Below are 15,820 nucleotides of genomic sequence, written 5' to 3' on the forward strand. Positions count from 1 at the left end.
CCCCTCACCTGAGCCCTCCCTCACCTGCCCGGGTCACACCTGTAACCCCTCCCCTCACCTGACCTCATCCTCACCTGCCCGGGTCACACCTGTAACCCCTCCCCTCACCTGACCTCATCCTCACCTGCCCGGGTCACACCTGTAACCCCTCCCCTCACCTGAGCCCATCCTCACCTGCCCGGGTCACACCTGTAACCCCTCCCCTCACCTGAGCCCTCCCTCACCTGCCCGGGTCACACCTGTAACCCCTCCCCAACCCCCCCCCAGGTCACACCTGGGCCGTTACCTGAGCCCTCCCTCACCTGTAACCCCTCCCCGCCCTCACCTGTCCCGCCCCCAGGCTCCGCGCTGGCCACGCCCCCCCAGGTGCGCCTGGCGGACGGCCCGCACAGGTGCGCGGGCCGCGTGGAGGTGCTGCACCTGGGCAGGTGGGGCACGGTGTGCGACGACACCTGGGCGTTCCCGGCGGCCGCCGTGGTGTGCCGGTACCTGGGCTGCGGCCAGGTGATCGCCGCCCCGCCCCGCGCCCGCTTCGGGCCCGGCCTCGGCCCCGTGTGGCTGGACGGGCTCACCTGCACAGGTGAGGAGGGGGCGCCCTCCGAGTGCCGCCACAAGGGCTGGGGCGTGCACACCTGCGAGCACAGCGAGGACGCCGGAGTGGTGTGCGCAGGTGAGGGGCCGGGGACAGGTGGGGACAGGTGAGGGACAGGTGAGGGACCGGTGAGCCAGGTGAGGGCCAGGCGGGCTGTGAGTAAAGCCTCTCACCTGTTCCCCCCTCACCTGTCCTCACCTGTTTCCACCTGTCCTCATCTGTCCTTACCTGTTCTCACCTGTCCCCACCCTTCACCTGTTCCCCCCCCACTTGTCCCCCAATGACTTTCACCCCTTCACCTGTCCCACCTTACCTCCCCCTCACCTGTGCTCACCTGTCCCCATCTTACCTCACCTGTCCCCACCTGTCCCCACCTGTCCCCACCTGTCCCCACCTGTCCCCACCTGTCTCACCTGTCCTCACCTGTCTCACCTGTCCTCACCTGTCCCCACCTGTCCTCACCTGTCTCACCTGTCCCCACCTGTCCCCACCTGTCCCCACCTGTCCCCACCTGTCTCACCTGTCCTCACCTGTCCCCACCTGTCCCCACCTGTCTCACCTGTCCCCACCTGTCCCCACCTGTCTCACCTGTCCCCACCTGTCTCACCTGTCTCACCTGTCTCACCTGTCCCACCTGTCCCCACCTGTCTCACCTGTCCCCACCTGTCTCACCTGTCCCCACCTGTCTCACCTGTCCCACCTGTCCCCACCTGTGCTCACCTGTCCCCACCTGTCCCCTCACCTGTCCCACCTGTCCCCACCTGTCTCACCTGTCCTCACCTGTCCCACCTGTCCCCACCTGTGCTCACCTGTCTCACCTGTCCTCACCTGTCCCCACCTGTCTCACCTGTCCCCACCTGTCTCACCTGTCCCACCTGTCCCACCTGTCCCCACCTGTGCTCACCTGTCCCCACCTGTCCCCTCACCTGTCTCACCTGTCCCCACCTGTCTCACCTGTCTCACCTGTCTCACCTGTCCCCACCTGTCTCACCTGTCTCACCTGTCTCACCTGTCTCACCTGTCCCCACCTGTCTCACCTGTCCCACCTGTCCCCACCTGTCTCACCTGTCTCACCTGTCTCACCTGTCCCCACCTGTCTCACCTGTCTCACCTGTCTCACCTGTCTCACCTGTCCCCACCTGTCTCACCTGTCTCACCTGTCCCCCGCCGCCCGGCAGGTTCTGGCCTGGCTGACCTGACTCACCTGCGCCTGGCCGGCGGCGCGCACAGGTGCGCCGGCCGCGTCCAGGTGCTGCACGAGGGGCGCTGGGGCGGGGTCTGCGCCCTCACCTGGGCCCTGCCCGCCGCTGACGTCACCTGCCGCTACCTGGGCTGCGGCCCCGCCCTGCGCACCGCCCAGGTGAGCGTCGGCAGGGAGGAGCTCACCTGGGTGGAGTCGCTCAGGTGCGCGGGCGGCGAGGGGAACCTGCTGGAGTGCCAGGTGAAGGTGTGGGGCGCCCCCTACTGCCCGCACGCCGCCGTCACCTGTGCGCGGCCAGGTGAGTCCGCGCACCTGCGCAGGTGAGCCCTGAGAGGTCCGGGCCAGGGCCAGGTGAGTCACCTGCGCGGGTGGAGCACACCCGGGACGCGCCTGGGGACACACCTGGGCTTACCTGTGACCACGTGAGGGTTACCTGGGGACACCCCTGGGCACACCTGGGCCACCGGCCAGGTGAGCTCACCTGCCCACGCTTTGATTGTCAGGTGAGGCCGTGCCCCGGCCAGGTGAGGCCCTGGCCCCGTCAAATGCGACCCCAGTGCACGCAGGTGTGACCCCAACACTCCCAGGTGAGCCCCAGGTGTCCCCAGGTGAGGCGGGGCCGGTGAACAGCGCCCACACCTGGCCAAGGTGCTGAGCCCCGCCCAGGTGAGCTCACCTGTCCGTGTCCCGTGCTCCAGGTGTGCCCCCAGCTGTGACCCTGCCGCCCGCAGGGGCGACCCTGGAACCCTCAGGTGAGTCCCTGACGCCCCCAGGTGAGCTCACCTGTGTGTGCGGGTGCCCAGGTGAGCTCACCTGTGCGTGTCGGTGCCCAGGTGAGCCCCAGGAGGGCCAGGTGAGCTCACCTGTGCGTGTCGGTGCCCAGGTGAGCCCCAGGAGGGCCAGGTGAGCTCACCTGTGTGTGCGGGTGCCCAGGTGAGCTCACCTGTGCGTGGCGGTGCCCAGGTGAGCCCCAGGAGGGCCAGGTGCGGCTGGCCGGGGGCCCGCACAGGTGCGCGGGGCGTGTCGAGGTGTTCCACGCGGGCAGGTGGGGCACGGTGTGCGACGACTCCTGGGAGCTGCGGGACGCGCAGGTCACCTGCCGCCAGGTGCGCTGCGGCCACGCCCTCTGGGCGCCGGGGGCGGCGCAGTTCGGGGAGGGGGCGGGGCCCATCTGGCTGGACGGGCTCAGGTGCGTCGGCACCGAGGCTCACCTGGCCGAGTGCCCCGCCCGGCCCTGGGGGCAGCACACCTGTAACCACGTGGAGGACGCCAGCGCCATCTGCTCAGGTGAGTGCGGACAGGTGAGCTCACCTGGATGGGGGGAGGGACCTGGAGGGGCCAGGTGAGGGGGGAGGGCGCACCTGGGCACACCTGGGGCTCACCTGAGGCACAGCTCTCCCACACCTGTCCCTCCCCTCTCACCTGTCCCCCACCTGGCCCCAGGTGAGCCCCCAGGTAACCCCCCCGTCCCGCCGCAGGCTCGGGGCTGCCGGCCGTGCCCCAGGTGCGTCTCTCAGGTGCCCCCGACAGGTGCGCGGGGCGGGTGGAGGTGCAGCACCAGCACCTGTGGGGAACCGTCTGCGACGACACCTGGGGGCTGCCCGAGGCCCAGGTGCTCTGCGCTCACCTGGGCTGCGGCCCCGCCCTGGAGGCGCCGGGCGCGGCCAGGTACGGGCGGGGCTCGGGGCCCATCTGGCTCGATGACGTCACCTGCACGGGGGAGGAGCCCGACCTGTTCAGGTGCGGCCACCGGCCCTGGGGGCAGCACAACTGTCACCACGGCGAGGACGCGGGCGTGGTGTGCGCAGGTGAGGCGCGGACAGGTGTGCGCGGACAGGTGTGGTGTGCGCAGGTGAGGCGCGGACAGGTGTGCGCGGACAGGTGTGGTGTGCGCAGGTGAGGCGCGGACAGGTGTGCGCGGACAGGTGTGGTGTGCGCAGGTGAGGTGAGGACAGGTGTGCGCTGACAGGTGTGGTGTGCGCAGGTGAGGCGCGGACAGGTGTGCGCTGACAGGTGTGGTGTGTGCAGGTGAGGCGTGGACAGGTGTGGTGTGCACAGGTGAGGTGTGGACAGGTGCGGGCTGACAGGTGCGGTGTGCGCAGGTGTGCATAGGTGAGCTCAGGTGTGCTCAGGTGTGCTCAGGTGTGCTCAGGGGGGGTCTGCACTGACAGGTGTGGTGTGCACAGGTGAGCTCAGGTGTGCTCAGGTGAGCTCAGGTGTGCTCAGGTGGGGTCTGCACTGACAGGTGTGGTGTGCTCAGGTGTGCTCAGGTGTGCTCAGGTGGGGTCTGCACTGACAGGTGCGGTGTGCTCAGGTGTGCACAGGTGTGTTCAGGTGTGCTCAGGTGGGGTCTGCACTGACAGGTGCGGTGTGCTCAGGTGTGCACAGGTGTGTTCAGGTGTGCTCAGGTGGGGTCTGCACTGACAGGTGTGGTGTGCTCAGGTGTCCTCAGGTGTGCTCAGGTGGGGTCTGCACTGACAGGTGTGGTGTGCGCAGGTGAGGTGCGGACAGGTGTGCGCTGACAGGTGTGGTGTGCGCAGGTGAGGTGAGGACAGGTGTGGTGTGCACAGGTGAGGTGTGGACAGGTGAGGGCTGACAGGTGCGGTGTGCGCAGGTGTGCTCAGGTGTGCTCAGGTGTGCTCAGGTGTGCTCAGGTGGGGTCTGCACTGACAGGTGCGGTGTGCGCAGGTGTGCTCAGGTGAGTGCAGACAAGTGAGACGTGGATAGGTGCGCTCAGGTGAGACATGGGCAGGTGAGGCGTGGACAGGTGTGCTCAAGTCAGACGTGGACAGGTGCGAGCAGGTGAGCACCGACAGGTGCGTGCAGATGAGATATGGACAGGTGCTTGTGCACAGGTGTGGTGCGCACAGGTGTGCGCAGGTGAGACGCAGACAGGTGAGACATGGACAGGTGTGATCAGGTGGGCACGGGCAGGTGTGCACAGGTGAGACAGGGACAGGTGTGTGCAGGTGAGCGCCTGCGTGCTCAGGTGAGGCATGGACAGGTGCGCACAGGTGCGCACGGACAGGTGTGCGCAGGAGAGCCGCGCACAGGTGAGAGGTGTGCGCAGACGAGGCCAGGTGTGCGTGCAGCTAACTCCAGCTCAGGTGAGCTCCGCCTGCCGCCGCTCTCTCACCCGTCCGTCCCGCACAGGTAACTCCAGCTCAGGTGAGGTGCGGCTGGCGGCCGGGCCTCACCTGTGCGCAGGTAGGGTGGAGGTGCTGCACGACGGGCGCTGGGGGACGGTCTGTGAGCACGGCTGGGACCTGCGGGACGCCCAGGTGAGTGCGGGCCACAGGTGAGCACGGGGAGGGGGGGGACAGGTGAGTCCTGAGGGGCTGCTCAGGTGAGCACAGGTGCAGCCAGGTGAGGTTGGGTGGTGCTCAGGTGAGGCTGGGTGGGGGGGGGGGAGGACAGACGAGGCCCTGGATGGGGACAGGTGAGCTCAGGTGTGTCCCCGGGCTCACACAGGTGCGGTTTAGGTCACTCAGGTGTGTTTTCACTCACTCAGGTGCGCTTACCTGCCCGCTCAGGTGTGTTTGGGCTCACCCAGGTGCGTTACCTGTCCCCACAGGTGGTTTGCCGCCAGCTGGGCTGCGGGCCGGCGCTGGAGGCTCCGGGCAGGGCGCGGTTCGGGCGGGGCTCGGGACAGGTGTGGCTGAGCGAGCTCACCTGTGCGGGCAGCGAGAGACACCTGGGGCAGTGCCCCGCCCCCCCCTGGGGCAGCAACACCTGCGGGCACGGCCAGGACGCGGGCGTGGTGTGCGCAGGTGAGTGCGGACAGGTGAGACAGGGACAGGTGAGACAGGGACAGGTGTGCGCAGGGGAGACAGGGACAGGTGAGACACGGACAGGTGTGCGCAGGTGAGACAGGAACAGGTGTGCGCAGGGGAGACACGGACAGGTGTGTGCAGGGGAGACAGGGACAGGTGAGACAGGGACAGGTGTGCCATGGCGAGTGCACCTGAGTGCACGGACACCTCTCCGTGTCTCACCTGCGCACACCTGGCCATATATGCACGCACCTGTCCATCCCTCATCTTTCCCTCCCTCACCTGCCCACCCCTCACCTGTCCATCTCTCACCTGCCCGCCCCTCACCTGTCCATCTCTCACCTGTCCTGCCCCTCACCTGTCTCTCACCTGTCCTTTCCGCGCCCCGTGCAGCCACCCCCGCCACGCCCTCACCTGCCGAGCCCTTCCAGGTGCGCCTGGCCGGGGGCCCGCACAGCTGCGCGGGCCGGGTGGAGGTGCTGCACCTGGGCAGGTGGGCCGGCGTCTGCGACCACACCTGGGACCTGCGGGCGGCCCGGGTCACCTGCCGCCACCTGGGCTGCGGCCACGCCCTGGCCGCACCTGGCCGCGCCCACTTCGGGCCCGGCAGCGGCCCCGTGTGGCTGGAGCAGGTGCGGTGCTCAGGTGAGGAGCTCACCTTGGACAGGTGCGAGCGCCCCCAGGGCTGGGGGTGGCAGCGCTGCGGGCACCGCGAGGAGGCGGGGGTGGTGTGCGCAGGTGAGCACCGGGGGGGCAGGTGAGGGCGGGGGGGACAGGTGAGGGCTGGGGGGGGCTCAGGTGTGTCCCGGGGGAGGGCTCAGGTGTGTCCTGAGGGGACAGGTGAGGGCTGGAGGGGCTCAGGTGTGTCCTTGGGGGACAGGTGAGGGCTGGGGGGGCTCAGGTGTGTCCTTGGGGGACAGGTGAGGGCTGGAGGGGCTCAGGTGTGTCCCGGGGGAGGGCTCAGGTGTGTCCTTGGGGGACAGGTGAGGGCTGGAGGGGCTCAGGTGTGTCCTGAGGGGACAGGTGAGGGCTGGAGGGGCTCAGGTGTGTCCTTGGGGGACAGGTGAGGGCTGGAGGGGCTCAGGTGTGTCCCGGGGGACAGGTGAGGGCGGGGGGGGCTCAGGTGTGTCCCGGGGGAGGGCTCAGGTGTGTCCTTGGGGGACAGGTGAGGGCTGGAGGGGCTCAGGTGTGTCCTTGGGGGACAGGTGAGGGATGGGGGGGCTCAGGTGTGTCCTTGGGGGACAGGTGAGGGCTGGAGGGGCTCAGGTGTGTCCCGGGGGACAGGTGAGGGCTGGAGGGGCTCAGGTGTGTCCTTGGGGGACAGGTGAGGGCTGGGGGGGCTCAGGTGTGTCTGGGAGGGCTCAGGTGGGATTTAGGGGGCTCAGGTGTGTCCTGAGGGGACAGGTGAGGGATGGGAGGGCTCAGGTGTGTTGGGGGGGGCTCAGGTGTGCCCAGGTGTGTCCCCAGGTGCGCCTCACCCTCCCCTCCCCTCCCGGCAGGTGCCGACCCCCCCCAGGTGCGGCTGCAGGGCGGCCCCGGGCCCTGCGCGGGGCAGGTGCAGGTGCTGCTGAACCGCACCTGGCTGCAGGTGTGCGGCCTCACCTGGGGGCTGCCCGAGGCGCAGGTGCTGTGCCGGCAGCTGGGCTGCGGCCCCGCCCTCAGCGCACCTGTGGGGCCGCACCTGCCGGGGGGGGCGTGGCTGGCCGAGCTCACCTGTGACGGCTCCGAGACGCAGCTCCTGGAGTGTCTCCGCCAGGGGGCGGGGCCCGGCTCCTGCACAGGTGGGGCCGCCCAGGTGCGCTGCGCCCTGCCGGCAGGTGAGTGCGGGCCGAGGGGAGGGGCGGCAGGTGAGGGACAGGTGGGGGGGGGAGGGGCTCCAGGTGAGCCCCAGGTGTAGAGAAGTGAAAGCCAGGTGAGGGAAAGAGCTGGGACAGGTGTGAAAGAGAAAGCAGGACAGGTGAGACGAGCCAGGCCAGGTGTGCCAGGTAAAGCCGGGACAGGTGAGAAGGCTGGGACAGGTAAAGGCTGCCCCCGAGCCCCTCACCTGTCCCCGCCCAGGTGCGGCCCCCAGCTGCGCGTACCTGGTGGCGCTGCTGGTGCTGCTGACGTCACTGAGCGGCGCCCTGCTCTGGCTCACCTTGCGGGCCAGGTGTGTCCCAGGTGAGTCCCCGGCCCTGCCCCGCCCCCCCCAGGTGACCCCAGGTGTGTCCCAGGTGTGTCCCATCCCCACCCCGCCCCCCCAGGTGATCCCAGGTGTGTCCCCAGGTGTGTCCCAGGTGTGTCCCATCCCCACCCCGCCCCCCCCGGTGACCCCAGGTGACCCCAGGTGTGTCCCCAGGTGCGTCCCCCGCTCACCTGGGCGCCCCGAGAGCCTCCAGCGCCATCTACCTGCCCGGGAGGGCCTCACCTGGCGATGCCGAGGCGCTGCAGCTGATGGACGACGCCCCCTGAGCTCACCTGGCGGAGCTCACCTGGCGGAGCTCACCCGGAACCTCTCACCTGGCCCCTGCCCCGCCCCCTCCCTGGCAGCCCCTGAGTGTCTCAGGTGCCCCTCCCGCACCTGGGCAGGTGAATAAATTAAAAATGGCGTCTGGGGCCTCCAGGTGTGAATTTGGGGGGGGTTCCCGCCCCCCAGGTGTGGATTTCGGGCCCTCACCTGTCCAGGTGTGTGTTTGGGGAGGTTCCCGCCCCCCAGGTGTGGATTTCGGGCCCTCACCTGTCCAGGTGTGTGTTTGGGAGGTTCCCGCCCCCCAGGTGTGGATTTCGGGCCCTCACCTGTCCAGGTGTGTGTTTGGGGAGGTTCCCCCCCCCCCCCAGGTGCGAATTTTGGGGGTCTCCCCCTCCCCCACCTGTCCCGGTGACTCCGCCCCTGAAGCTCCAGGTGGGACGCAGGTGAGACCGGCGATGACGTCACCAATTAATTAATGATCCTTTAATGAACGATCCAGGTGTGCCCCGCCCCCAGCGCTACAGGTACCGCCCGAAAGGTGGGACAGGTGGGCCCAGGTGAGCCCCAGGTGTGCCCAGGTGTGCTCAGGTGAGCCCAGGTGAGCCCCAGGTGTGCCCAGGTGTGCTCAGGTGAGCCCCAGGTGTGCCCAGGTGAGCCCAGATGTGCTCAGGTGAGCCCCAGGTGTGCCCAGGTGAGCCCAGGTGAGCCCCAGGTGTGCCCAGGTGTGCTCAGGTGAGCCCAGGTGAGCCCCAGGTGAGCTCAGGTGAGCCCCAGGTGAGCCCAGGTGTGCTCAGGTGAACCCAGGTGAGCTCAGATGAGCCCCAGGTGTGCTCAGGTGTGCTCAGGTGAACCCAGGTGAGCTCAGATGAGCCCCAGGTGTGCTCAGGTGAGCTGTCCCTGTCCCATCATCCAATGGGGACAAAATCCAGGCCCTGGGAAGGCCCCGCCCCATCCAGGTGTGCACCTGGCCAGTCCCAAAATCCAGGTGAGTCCATCCTGGGCTCAGGCGAGACCTGGCAGTTCTGGGGTCACACCTGGCCGCAGGTGAACCTTCGGGCCCCTCCGGTTCCTCGGCCGCTGTTGATGACGTCACAGCTCAGGTGTGGCCGTGCTGGGGCCCCTCACCTGTGGCTCAGGTGTTGCAGTTTGGGGTCCACACCTGGCCGGGATCCCCTCACCTGTGGCTCAGGTGTTGCAGTTTGGGGTCCACACCTGGCCGGGATCCCCTCACCTGTGGCTCAGGTGTTGCAGTTTGGGGTCCACACCTGGCCGGGATCCCCTCACCTGGGGCTCAGGTGTTGCAGTCCAGGTGTCGCTGCTGCAGCTTTTTTTGAGTCCACACCTGTCCAGGTGTGCAGTTCCTTGGTGCCCTCACCTGAGGCTCAGGTGTCGCAGTCCAGGTGTTTCCGCTGCACCTTTCTGGGGTCCGAAGCACATTTTCGGCCGGCACACCTGTCCGGGCTCACAGGTGCAGAGCCCCCTCACCTGTGGCTCAGGTATCGCAGTCCAGGTGTTTCCGCTGCACCTTTCTGGGGTCCGAAGCACATTTTCGGCCGGCACACCTGTCCGCGCTCACAGGTGCAGAGCCCCCTCACCTGGAGCTCAGGTGTCACTGTCCAGGTGTTGTAGCTGCAGCTTTGAGTCCACACCTGCCCAGGTGTGCAGATTCAGGGTCGCCACACCTGAGGCTCAGGTGTTGCAGTCCAGGTGTTTCTGCTGCCGGGTTCGGGGGTCCGAAGCACATTTTCGGCCGGCACACCTGTCTGGGCTCACAGGTGCAGAGCCCCCTCACCTGTGGCTCAGGTGTCACTGTCCAGGTGTTTCCGCTGCACCTTTCTGGGGTCCGAAGCACATTTTCGGCCGGCACACCTGTCCGCGCTCACAGGTGCTGAACCCCCTCACCTGGAGCTCAGGTGTCACAGTCCAGGTGTTTCCACTGCACCTTTCTGGGGTCCGAAGCACATTTTCGGCCGGAACACCTGTCCGGGCTCACAGGTGCAGAGCCCCCTCACCTGTGGCTCAGGTATCGCAGTCCAGGTGTTTCCGCTGCACCTTTCTGGGGTCCGAAGCACATTTTCGGCCGGCACACCTGTCCGCGCTCACAGGTGCAGAGCCCCCTCACCTGTGGCTCAGGTATCGCAGTCCAGGTGTTTCCACTGCACCTTTCTGGGGTCCGAAGCACATTTTCGGCCGGAACACCTGTCCGCGCTCACAGGTGCAGAGCCCCCTCACCTGCGGCTCAGGTATCACAGTCCAGGTGTTTCCGCTGCACCTTTCTGGGGTCCGAAGCACATTTTCGGCCGGCACACCTGTCTGGGCTCACAGGTGCAGAGCCCCCTCACCTGGGGCTCAGGTGTCGCAGTCCAGGTGTTTCCGCTGCAGCTTTTTTTGAGTCCACACCTGTCCAGGTGTGCAGATTCAGGGTTCACTCACCTGAGGCTCAGGTGTCGCAGTCCAGGTGTTTCCGCTGCACCTTTCTGGGGTCCGAAGCACATTTTCGGCCGGCACACCTGTCCGCGCTCACGCTCGCTCCATTCCCCCGCTCCTCCGTCCTCGGCGGGGCTCCGTCGAAGCCTCCCCTCCCTCCGCCTCCCCCCCCCCTCACCTGCCCGGCCGATCCCCCCCCTCCCCCCCCAGCTCAGGTGTCGCGGTGCACGCGCTGGTGCTGCAGCAGGTTGGAGGGGTGGGCGAAGCCCTTGGCGCACACGCCGCACTTGTAGGGCGTCTCGCCCGTGTGCACCTTCTCGTGCACGGCCAGGTAAGCCAGGTCCTTGAAGAACTTGTGGCAGTGGCCGCACTGGTGCGGCCTCACCTGGCTGTGCACGCGGCGGTGCTGCAGCAGCAGCGAGGGCCGGGCGAAGGCCTTGCCGCACGCCTCGCACGCGTACGGCCGCTCGCCCGTGTGCGCCCGCTGGTGGACGGCCAGGTAGGACGACTGCTTGAAGGCCTTGCCGCAGGTGCGGCAGGCGAAGGGCCGCTCGCCGGTGTGCACGCGCTCGTGCGAGGCCAGGGCGTTGCTCTGCTTGAAGGCCTTGCCGCAGAGCGCGCACCTGAAGGGCCGGTCGCCGGTGTGCACGCGCTCGTGCACCTTGAGCGAGTGGCCGTAGGTGAAACGTTTGCCGCAGACGCCGCAGGCGTGCGGCTTGTCGCGGCACCGCTGCCGCCGGTGCAGCAGCAGCGCCTCGGCCGCCGGGAAATCTTTGCCGCACTCGCCGCACCGGAAAGGTTTCTCGGCCGCCAGGTGGGTCAGGGCGTGGCGCTGCCGTTCGTAGGGCGTTTTAAACCCCTTGGCGCACCTGGGGCAGGCGAAGGGACGTTCGCCGCTGTGGATGCGCCGGTGCTCCTGCAGGTTGGAGGAGCGCTTGAAGCGTTTGCCGCACAGGTCGCACCTGTGCGGCCCGCTCCTCCGTGTGCACCAGCCCGTGGCTCTTGAAGTCCGAGTGGCGCTTGAAGGTGGCCTGGCACAGGTGGCAGGTGTAGGGCCGCGCCTCGGTGTGCACCACCTCGTGGCTCAGCAGCTCCCAGGCGCGCTTGAAGCCCTTGTGGCACACGGGGCACTGGAAGGGCTTCTCGGCCACGATCACCTGGCGGATCTCCAGGTGAGCCGGCGTCTCCTCGGACGGTTCTTCCCGGTCGTCGCCGTCGCCGTCGTCGTCGGGCGCACCTGGCGCACCTGCACGCCCGCCCAGCACCAGCTTGGCCGTGGAGTAGACGCCGCGCTCGTCGATGAGCTGCACGAAGGCCGGGGCGGGCCCGGCCTCACCTGGCTCAGGTGAGGCGTCTTCCGGGTCGGGGCTAGCCCGGCCGGGCTCACCTGGGCGGCTCCAGGGGAGCTGCAGGTGGGAGGGGCCCGGTTCTTCCGGGGATGGGCGGGGTCGCAGGTAAAGGCGGGGCCGGCGGGAGGTGCAGGGGTCACCCGGCTCCTCCTCGTCCTGCTCTTCGTCCCCTGGGGCGTCATCGTCACCTGGATCCTCCTCACCTGGGGCGTCATCGTCACCTGGATCCTCCTCACCTGCTCCTTCGGCTGGGTCGTCGTCATCACCTGCCTCTTCAGCTGCGCCTTCCTCCTCCTCCTCCTCCTCACCTGGTCCTTCCTCCTCACCTGGCTGCTCCTCCTCCTCCTCCTCCTCCCCGAGGGGGGGGATCCCCTGGGGAAAGGGGGGCTCAGGGCCCCGCAGCCCCTCCATGGTCACACCTGGGATGGGGACAGGTGGGGACAGGTGAGCACAGGGGGGGACAGGTGAGCACAGGGGGGGACAGGTGAGACAGGTGGGGACAGGTGTGGGGACAGGTGGGGACAGGTGAGACAGGTGGGGACAGGTGAGACAGGTGAGGACAGGTGTGGGGACAGGTGAGACAGGTGAGCACAGGTGGGGACAGGTGGGGACAGGTGAGCACAGGGGGGGGACAGGTGAGACAGGTGTGGGGACAGGTGTGGGGACAGGTGTGGGGGACAGGTGGGGACAGGTGAGACAGGTGGGGACAGGTGAGACAGGTGAGCACAGGTGAGGACAGGTGGGGACAGGTGGGGACAGGTGAGACAGGTGAGACAGGTGAGGACAGGTGGGGACAGGTGGGGACAGGTGGGGACAGGTGGGGACAGGTGAGACAGGTGGGGACAGGTGGGGACAGGTGGGGACAGGTGGGGACAGGTGGGGACAGGTGAGACAGGTGAGCACAGGTGAGGACAGGTGGGGACAGGTGAGACAGGTGAGGACAGGTGAGGACAGGTGGGGACAGGTGGGGACAGGTGGGGACAGGTGGGGACAGGTGAGACAGGTGGGGACAGGTGGGGACAGGTGGGGACAGGTGGGGACAGGTGGGGACAGGTGAGCACAAGTGAAGAACCGGGAATTCCCATGGGAATCCCCGAGGGGGATTCGGGAGTCCGGGGATCCAAACAATCCAAGGAAGGACAAAAAAACAACAAAAAAAAAAATCCGGGAATTGCAGAGAATTCGAGCGGAGCCGAAATTCCCCAAAATCCCAAAAGCGCCGTGGGGGGAGGGAAAGGAATCCCAGAGGGATCCGGCTGGGATCGGAATTCCGGGAATTGTGGGAATTCTGATGCCACTGCCAGGGCGCAAAATCCCAAAATCCGGGATCGGAATTCCGGGAATTCCGGGAATTCCGACACCACCGAGGAGACCCCAAATCCGGGATTGAAATTCCAGGAATTCTGGGAATTCTGACGCCACCAAAGGAGGCCCCAAAATTCAGGATTGGAATTGTGGGAATTCCAACCACACCAAGGAGACCCAAGATCCTAAAATCCGGGATCGGGATTCCGGGAATTCTGGGAATTGTGATATCACCAAATCCCAAAATCCAGGATTGGGAATTCCGGGAATTCCGGGAACTGTGATATCCCCAAATCCCCAAATCCGGGATCGGAATTCCGGGAATTCGGGAATTGGGATATCACCAAACCCCCAAATCCGGGATGGGAATTCCGGGAATTCCGACGGCACCACCCCGGCGCGGCAGCTCCCGGGAATTGGGGACAGAATTCCCGGTTTCGGGTCGCTCGGCTGTTCCCAGCAAAGCGCCGGGGAAATAAACGCGGCGTCGAATATGCAAATGAGTCATTTGCATCTCATTAGCGGGCGGGGATTCCCCACGGGGGGAGGGAGATGCCGGGATGGGATTGGGGATCCCCTGAGGGATCTCTGGGAATTATCTGGGAATTCCCTGGGGTGGGATTTGGGATCTCCTGGGGAAGCCCCGAGATTTTGGGATTCGGGCTCCACTTGGGAACGCCCCCCGCGCGGGGACGGGGCCGCCCCCAGTCCGCCCAGTATAAACCAGTATGGCCCAGTCCCCTCCCAGCCCCTCCCAGCCCCTCCCAGTCCATCCCAGTTCCATCCCAGTTCCATCCCAGTTCCATCCCAGTCTCTCCCAGTCCTCACCGGCCGCCGCCGCCCGCCGCCCCCGGAGCCACTTCCGGCCGCGCGCGCGCGCGGTGACGTCACTTCCGGGAAGGAAGCGAGGGGGGGGGGGCCAGGGCGGGAACTGGGATAAACTGGGGACGGACTGGGAGGGGCCGGGAGGGGAGTGGGGGAGGTTCAGAGGGGAGATTTCAGGAGAGAAAAGTTCCGAAATTCGGGGATTTCACCCCAAAATCGCGGATTTCACCCCAAAATCGGGGATTTCACCCCAAATTCGGAGATTTCACCCCAAAATCGCGGATTTCACCCCAAAATCGGGGATTTCAGCCCAAATTCGGGGATTTCACCCCAAATTCGCGGATTTCACCCAAAATCGGGGATTTCACCCCAAAATCGCGGATTTCACCCCAAAATCGGGGATTTCACCCCAAATTCGGGGATTTCACCCCAAAATCGCGGATTTCACCCCAAAATTCGGGAATTTCACCCCAAAATCGGGGATTTCACCCCAAAATCGCGGATTTCACCCAAATTCGGGGGTTTCACCCCAAAATCGGGGATTTCACCCCAAAATCGGGGATTTCACCCCAAATTCGGGGATTTCACCCCAAATTCGGAGGTTTCACCCCAAAATCGGGGATTTCACCCCAAAATTCGGGGATTTCACCCCCAAATTCGGAGGTTTCACCCCAAAATCGGGGATTTCACCCCAAAATTCGGGGATTTCACCCCAAATTCGGAGGTTTCACCCCAAAATCGGGGATTTCACCCCAAATTCGGGGATTTCACCCCAAATTCGGAGGTTTCACCCCAAAATCGGGGATTTCACCCCAAAATCGGGGATTTCATCCCAAATTCGGGGATTTCACCCCAAAATCGCGGATTTCACCCCAAAATTCGGGAATTTCACCCCAAAATCGGGGATTTCACCCCAAAATCGCGGATTTCACCCAAAATCGGGGATTTCACCCCAAAATCGGGGATTTCACCCCAGATTCGGAGGTTTCACCCCAAAATCGGGGATTTCACCCCAAAATCGGGGATTTCACCCCAAATTCGGAGGTTTCACCCCAAAATCGGGGATTACGCCCCAAAATTGGGGATTTCACCCCAAAATCGGGGGTTTCACCCCAAAATCGGGGAATTCACCCCAAAATCGGGGATTTCACCCCAAAATCGGGGATTTCACCCCAAATTCGGGGAATTCACCCCAAAATCGGGGGTTTCACCCCAAAATCGGGGATTTCATCCCAAAATCGGGGATTTCACCCCAATTCGGGGATTTCACCCAAAATTCGGGGATTTCACCCCAAAATCGGGGATTTCATCCCAAATTCGGGGATTTCACCCCAAAATCGCGGATTTCACCCCAAAATCGGGGATTTCACCCCAAAATCGGGGATCTCACCCCAAAATCGGGGATTTCACCCCAAATTCGGAGGTTTCACCCCAAAATCGGGGATTTCACCCCAAAATCGGGGATTACGCCCCAAAATTGGGGATCTCACCCCAAAATCGGGGATTTCACCCCAAATTCGGGGGTTTCACCCCAAAATCGGGGAATTCACCCCAAAATCGGGGATTTCACCCCAAAATCGGGGATTTCACCCCAAATTCGGGGATTTCACCCAAAATCGGGAATTTCACCCCAAATTCGGGGATTTCACCCAAAATCGGGGATTTCACCCCAAATTCGGGGAATTCACCCAAAATCGGGGGTTTCACCCCAAAATCGGGGATTTCATCCCAAAATCGGGGATTTCACCCCAAATTCGGGGATTTCACCGAAAATTCGGGGATTTCACCCCAAAATTCGGGGATTTCACCCCAAAATCGGGGATTTCATCCCAAAATTCGGAGATTTCACCCCAAAATCGGGGATTTCACCCCAAAATTGGGGATTTCACCCCAAAATCG

General features: G+C 65.4%; 2 protein-coding genes and 1 long non-coding RNA gene across 3 annotated transcripts; 1 reads left to right on the top strand and 2 right to left on the bottom strand.

Moving 5' to 3' along the window:
• Window positions 1-201: 201 nt before the first annotated feature.
• LOC136284746 (scavenger receptor cysteine-rich domain-containing group B protein-like) lies at window positions 202-8,150 on the top strand (the record flags this gene model as incomplete). The annotated part of the gene is made up of 12 exons (XM_066175113.1): window positions 202-670; window positions 1,771-2,091; window positions 2,297-2,380; window positions 2,492-2,545; window positions 2,757-3,080; window positions 3,272-3,601; window positions 4,947-5,074; window positions 5,368-5,563; window positions 5,960-6,304; window positions 7,066-7,383; window positions 7,625-7,726; window positions 7,905-8,150. Coding segments are annotated over 12 exons (2,784 nt in total), but the record flags the coding sequence as incomplete, so codon positions are not given.
• A 333-nt stretch (window positions 8,151-8,483) lies between these two features.
• Window positions 8,484-10,593, bottom strand: LOC136284745 (uncharacterized). The gene is made up of 2 exons (XR_010719276.1): window positions 9,808-10,593; window positions 8,484-9,664 (listed from the first exon to the last, which is right to left on the bottom strand). It is a non-coding gene; the product is annotated as an uncharacterized lncRNA (long non-coding RNA).
• Window positions 10,594-10,653: 60 nt separating this feature from the next.
• On the bottom strand, window positions 10,654-13,932 carry LOC136284747 (zinc finger protein ZFP2-like). Its single transcript, XM_066175114.1, is given in 4 exon segments — window positions 10,654-11,412; window positions 11,414-11,961; window positions 11,995-12,210; window positions 13,925-13,932. Coding segments are annotated over 3 exon segments (1,515 nt in total). The 5' UTR covers window positions 12,203-12,210; window positions 13,925-13,932.
• Window positions 13,933-15,820: the final 1,888 nt, after the last annotated feature.

This window comes from Chamaea fasciata, unplaced genomic scaffold (genome assembly GCF_029207755.1).
Source record: "Chamaea fasciata isolate MVZ Bird 193981 ecotype frontalis unplaced genomic scaffold, bChaFas1.0.hap1 SCAF_1331, whole genome shotgun sequence".
Taxonomy (NCBI): domain Eukaryota; kingdom Metazoa; phylum Chordata; class Aves; order Passeriformes; family Sylviidae; genus Chamaea; species Chamaea fasciata.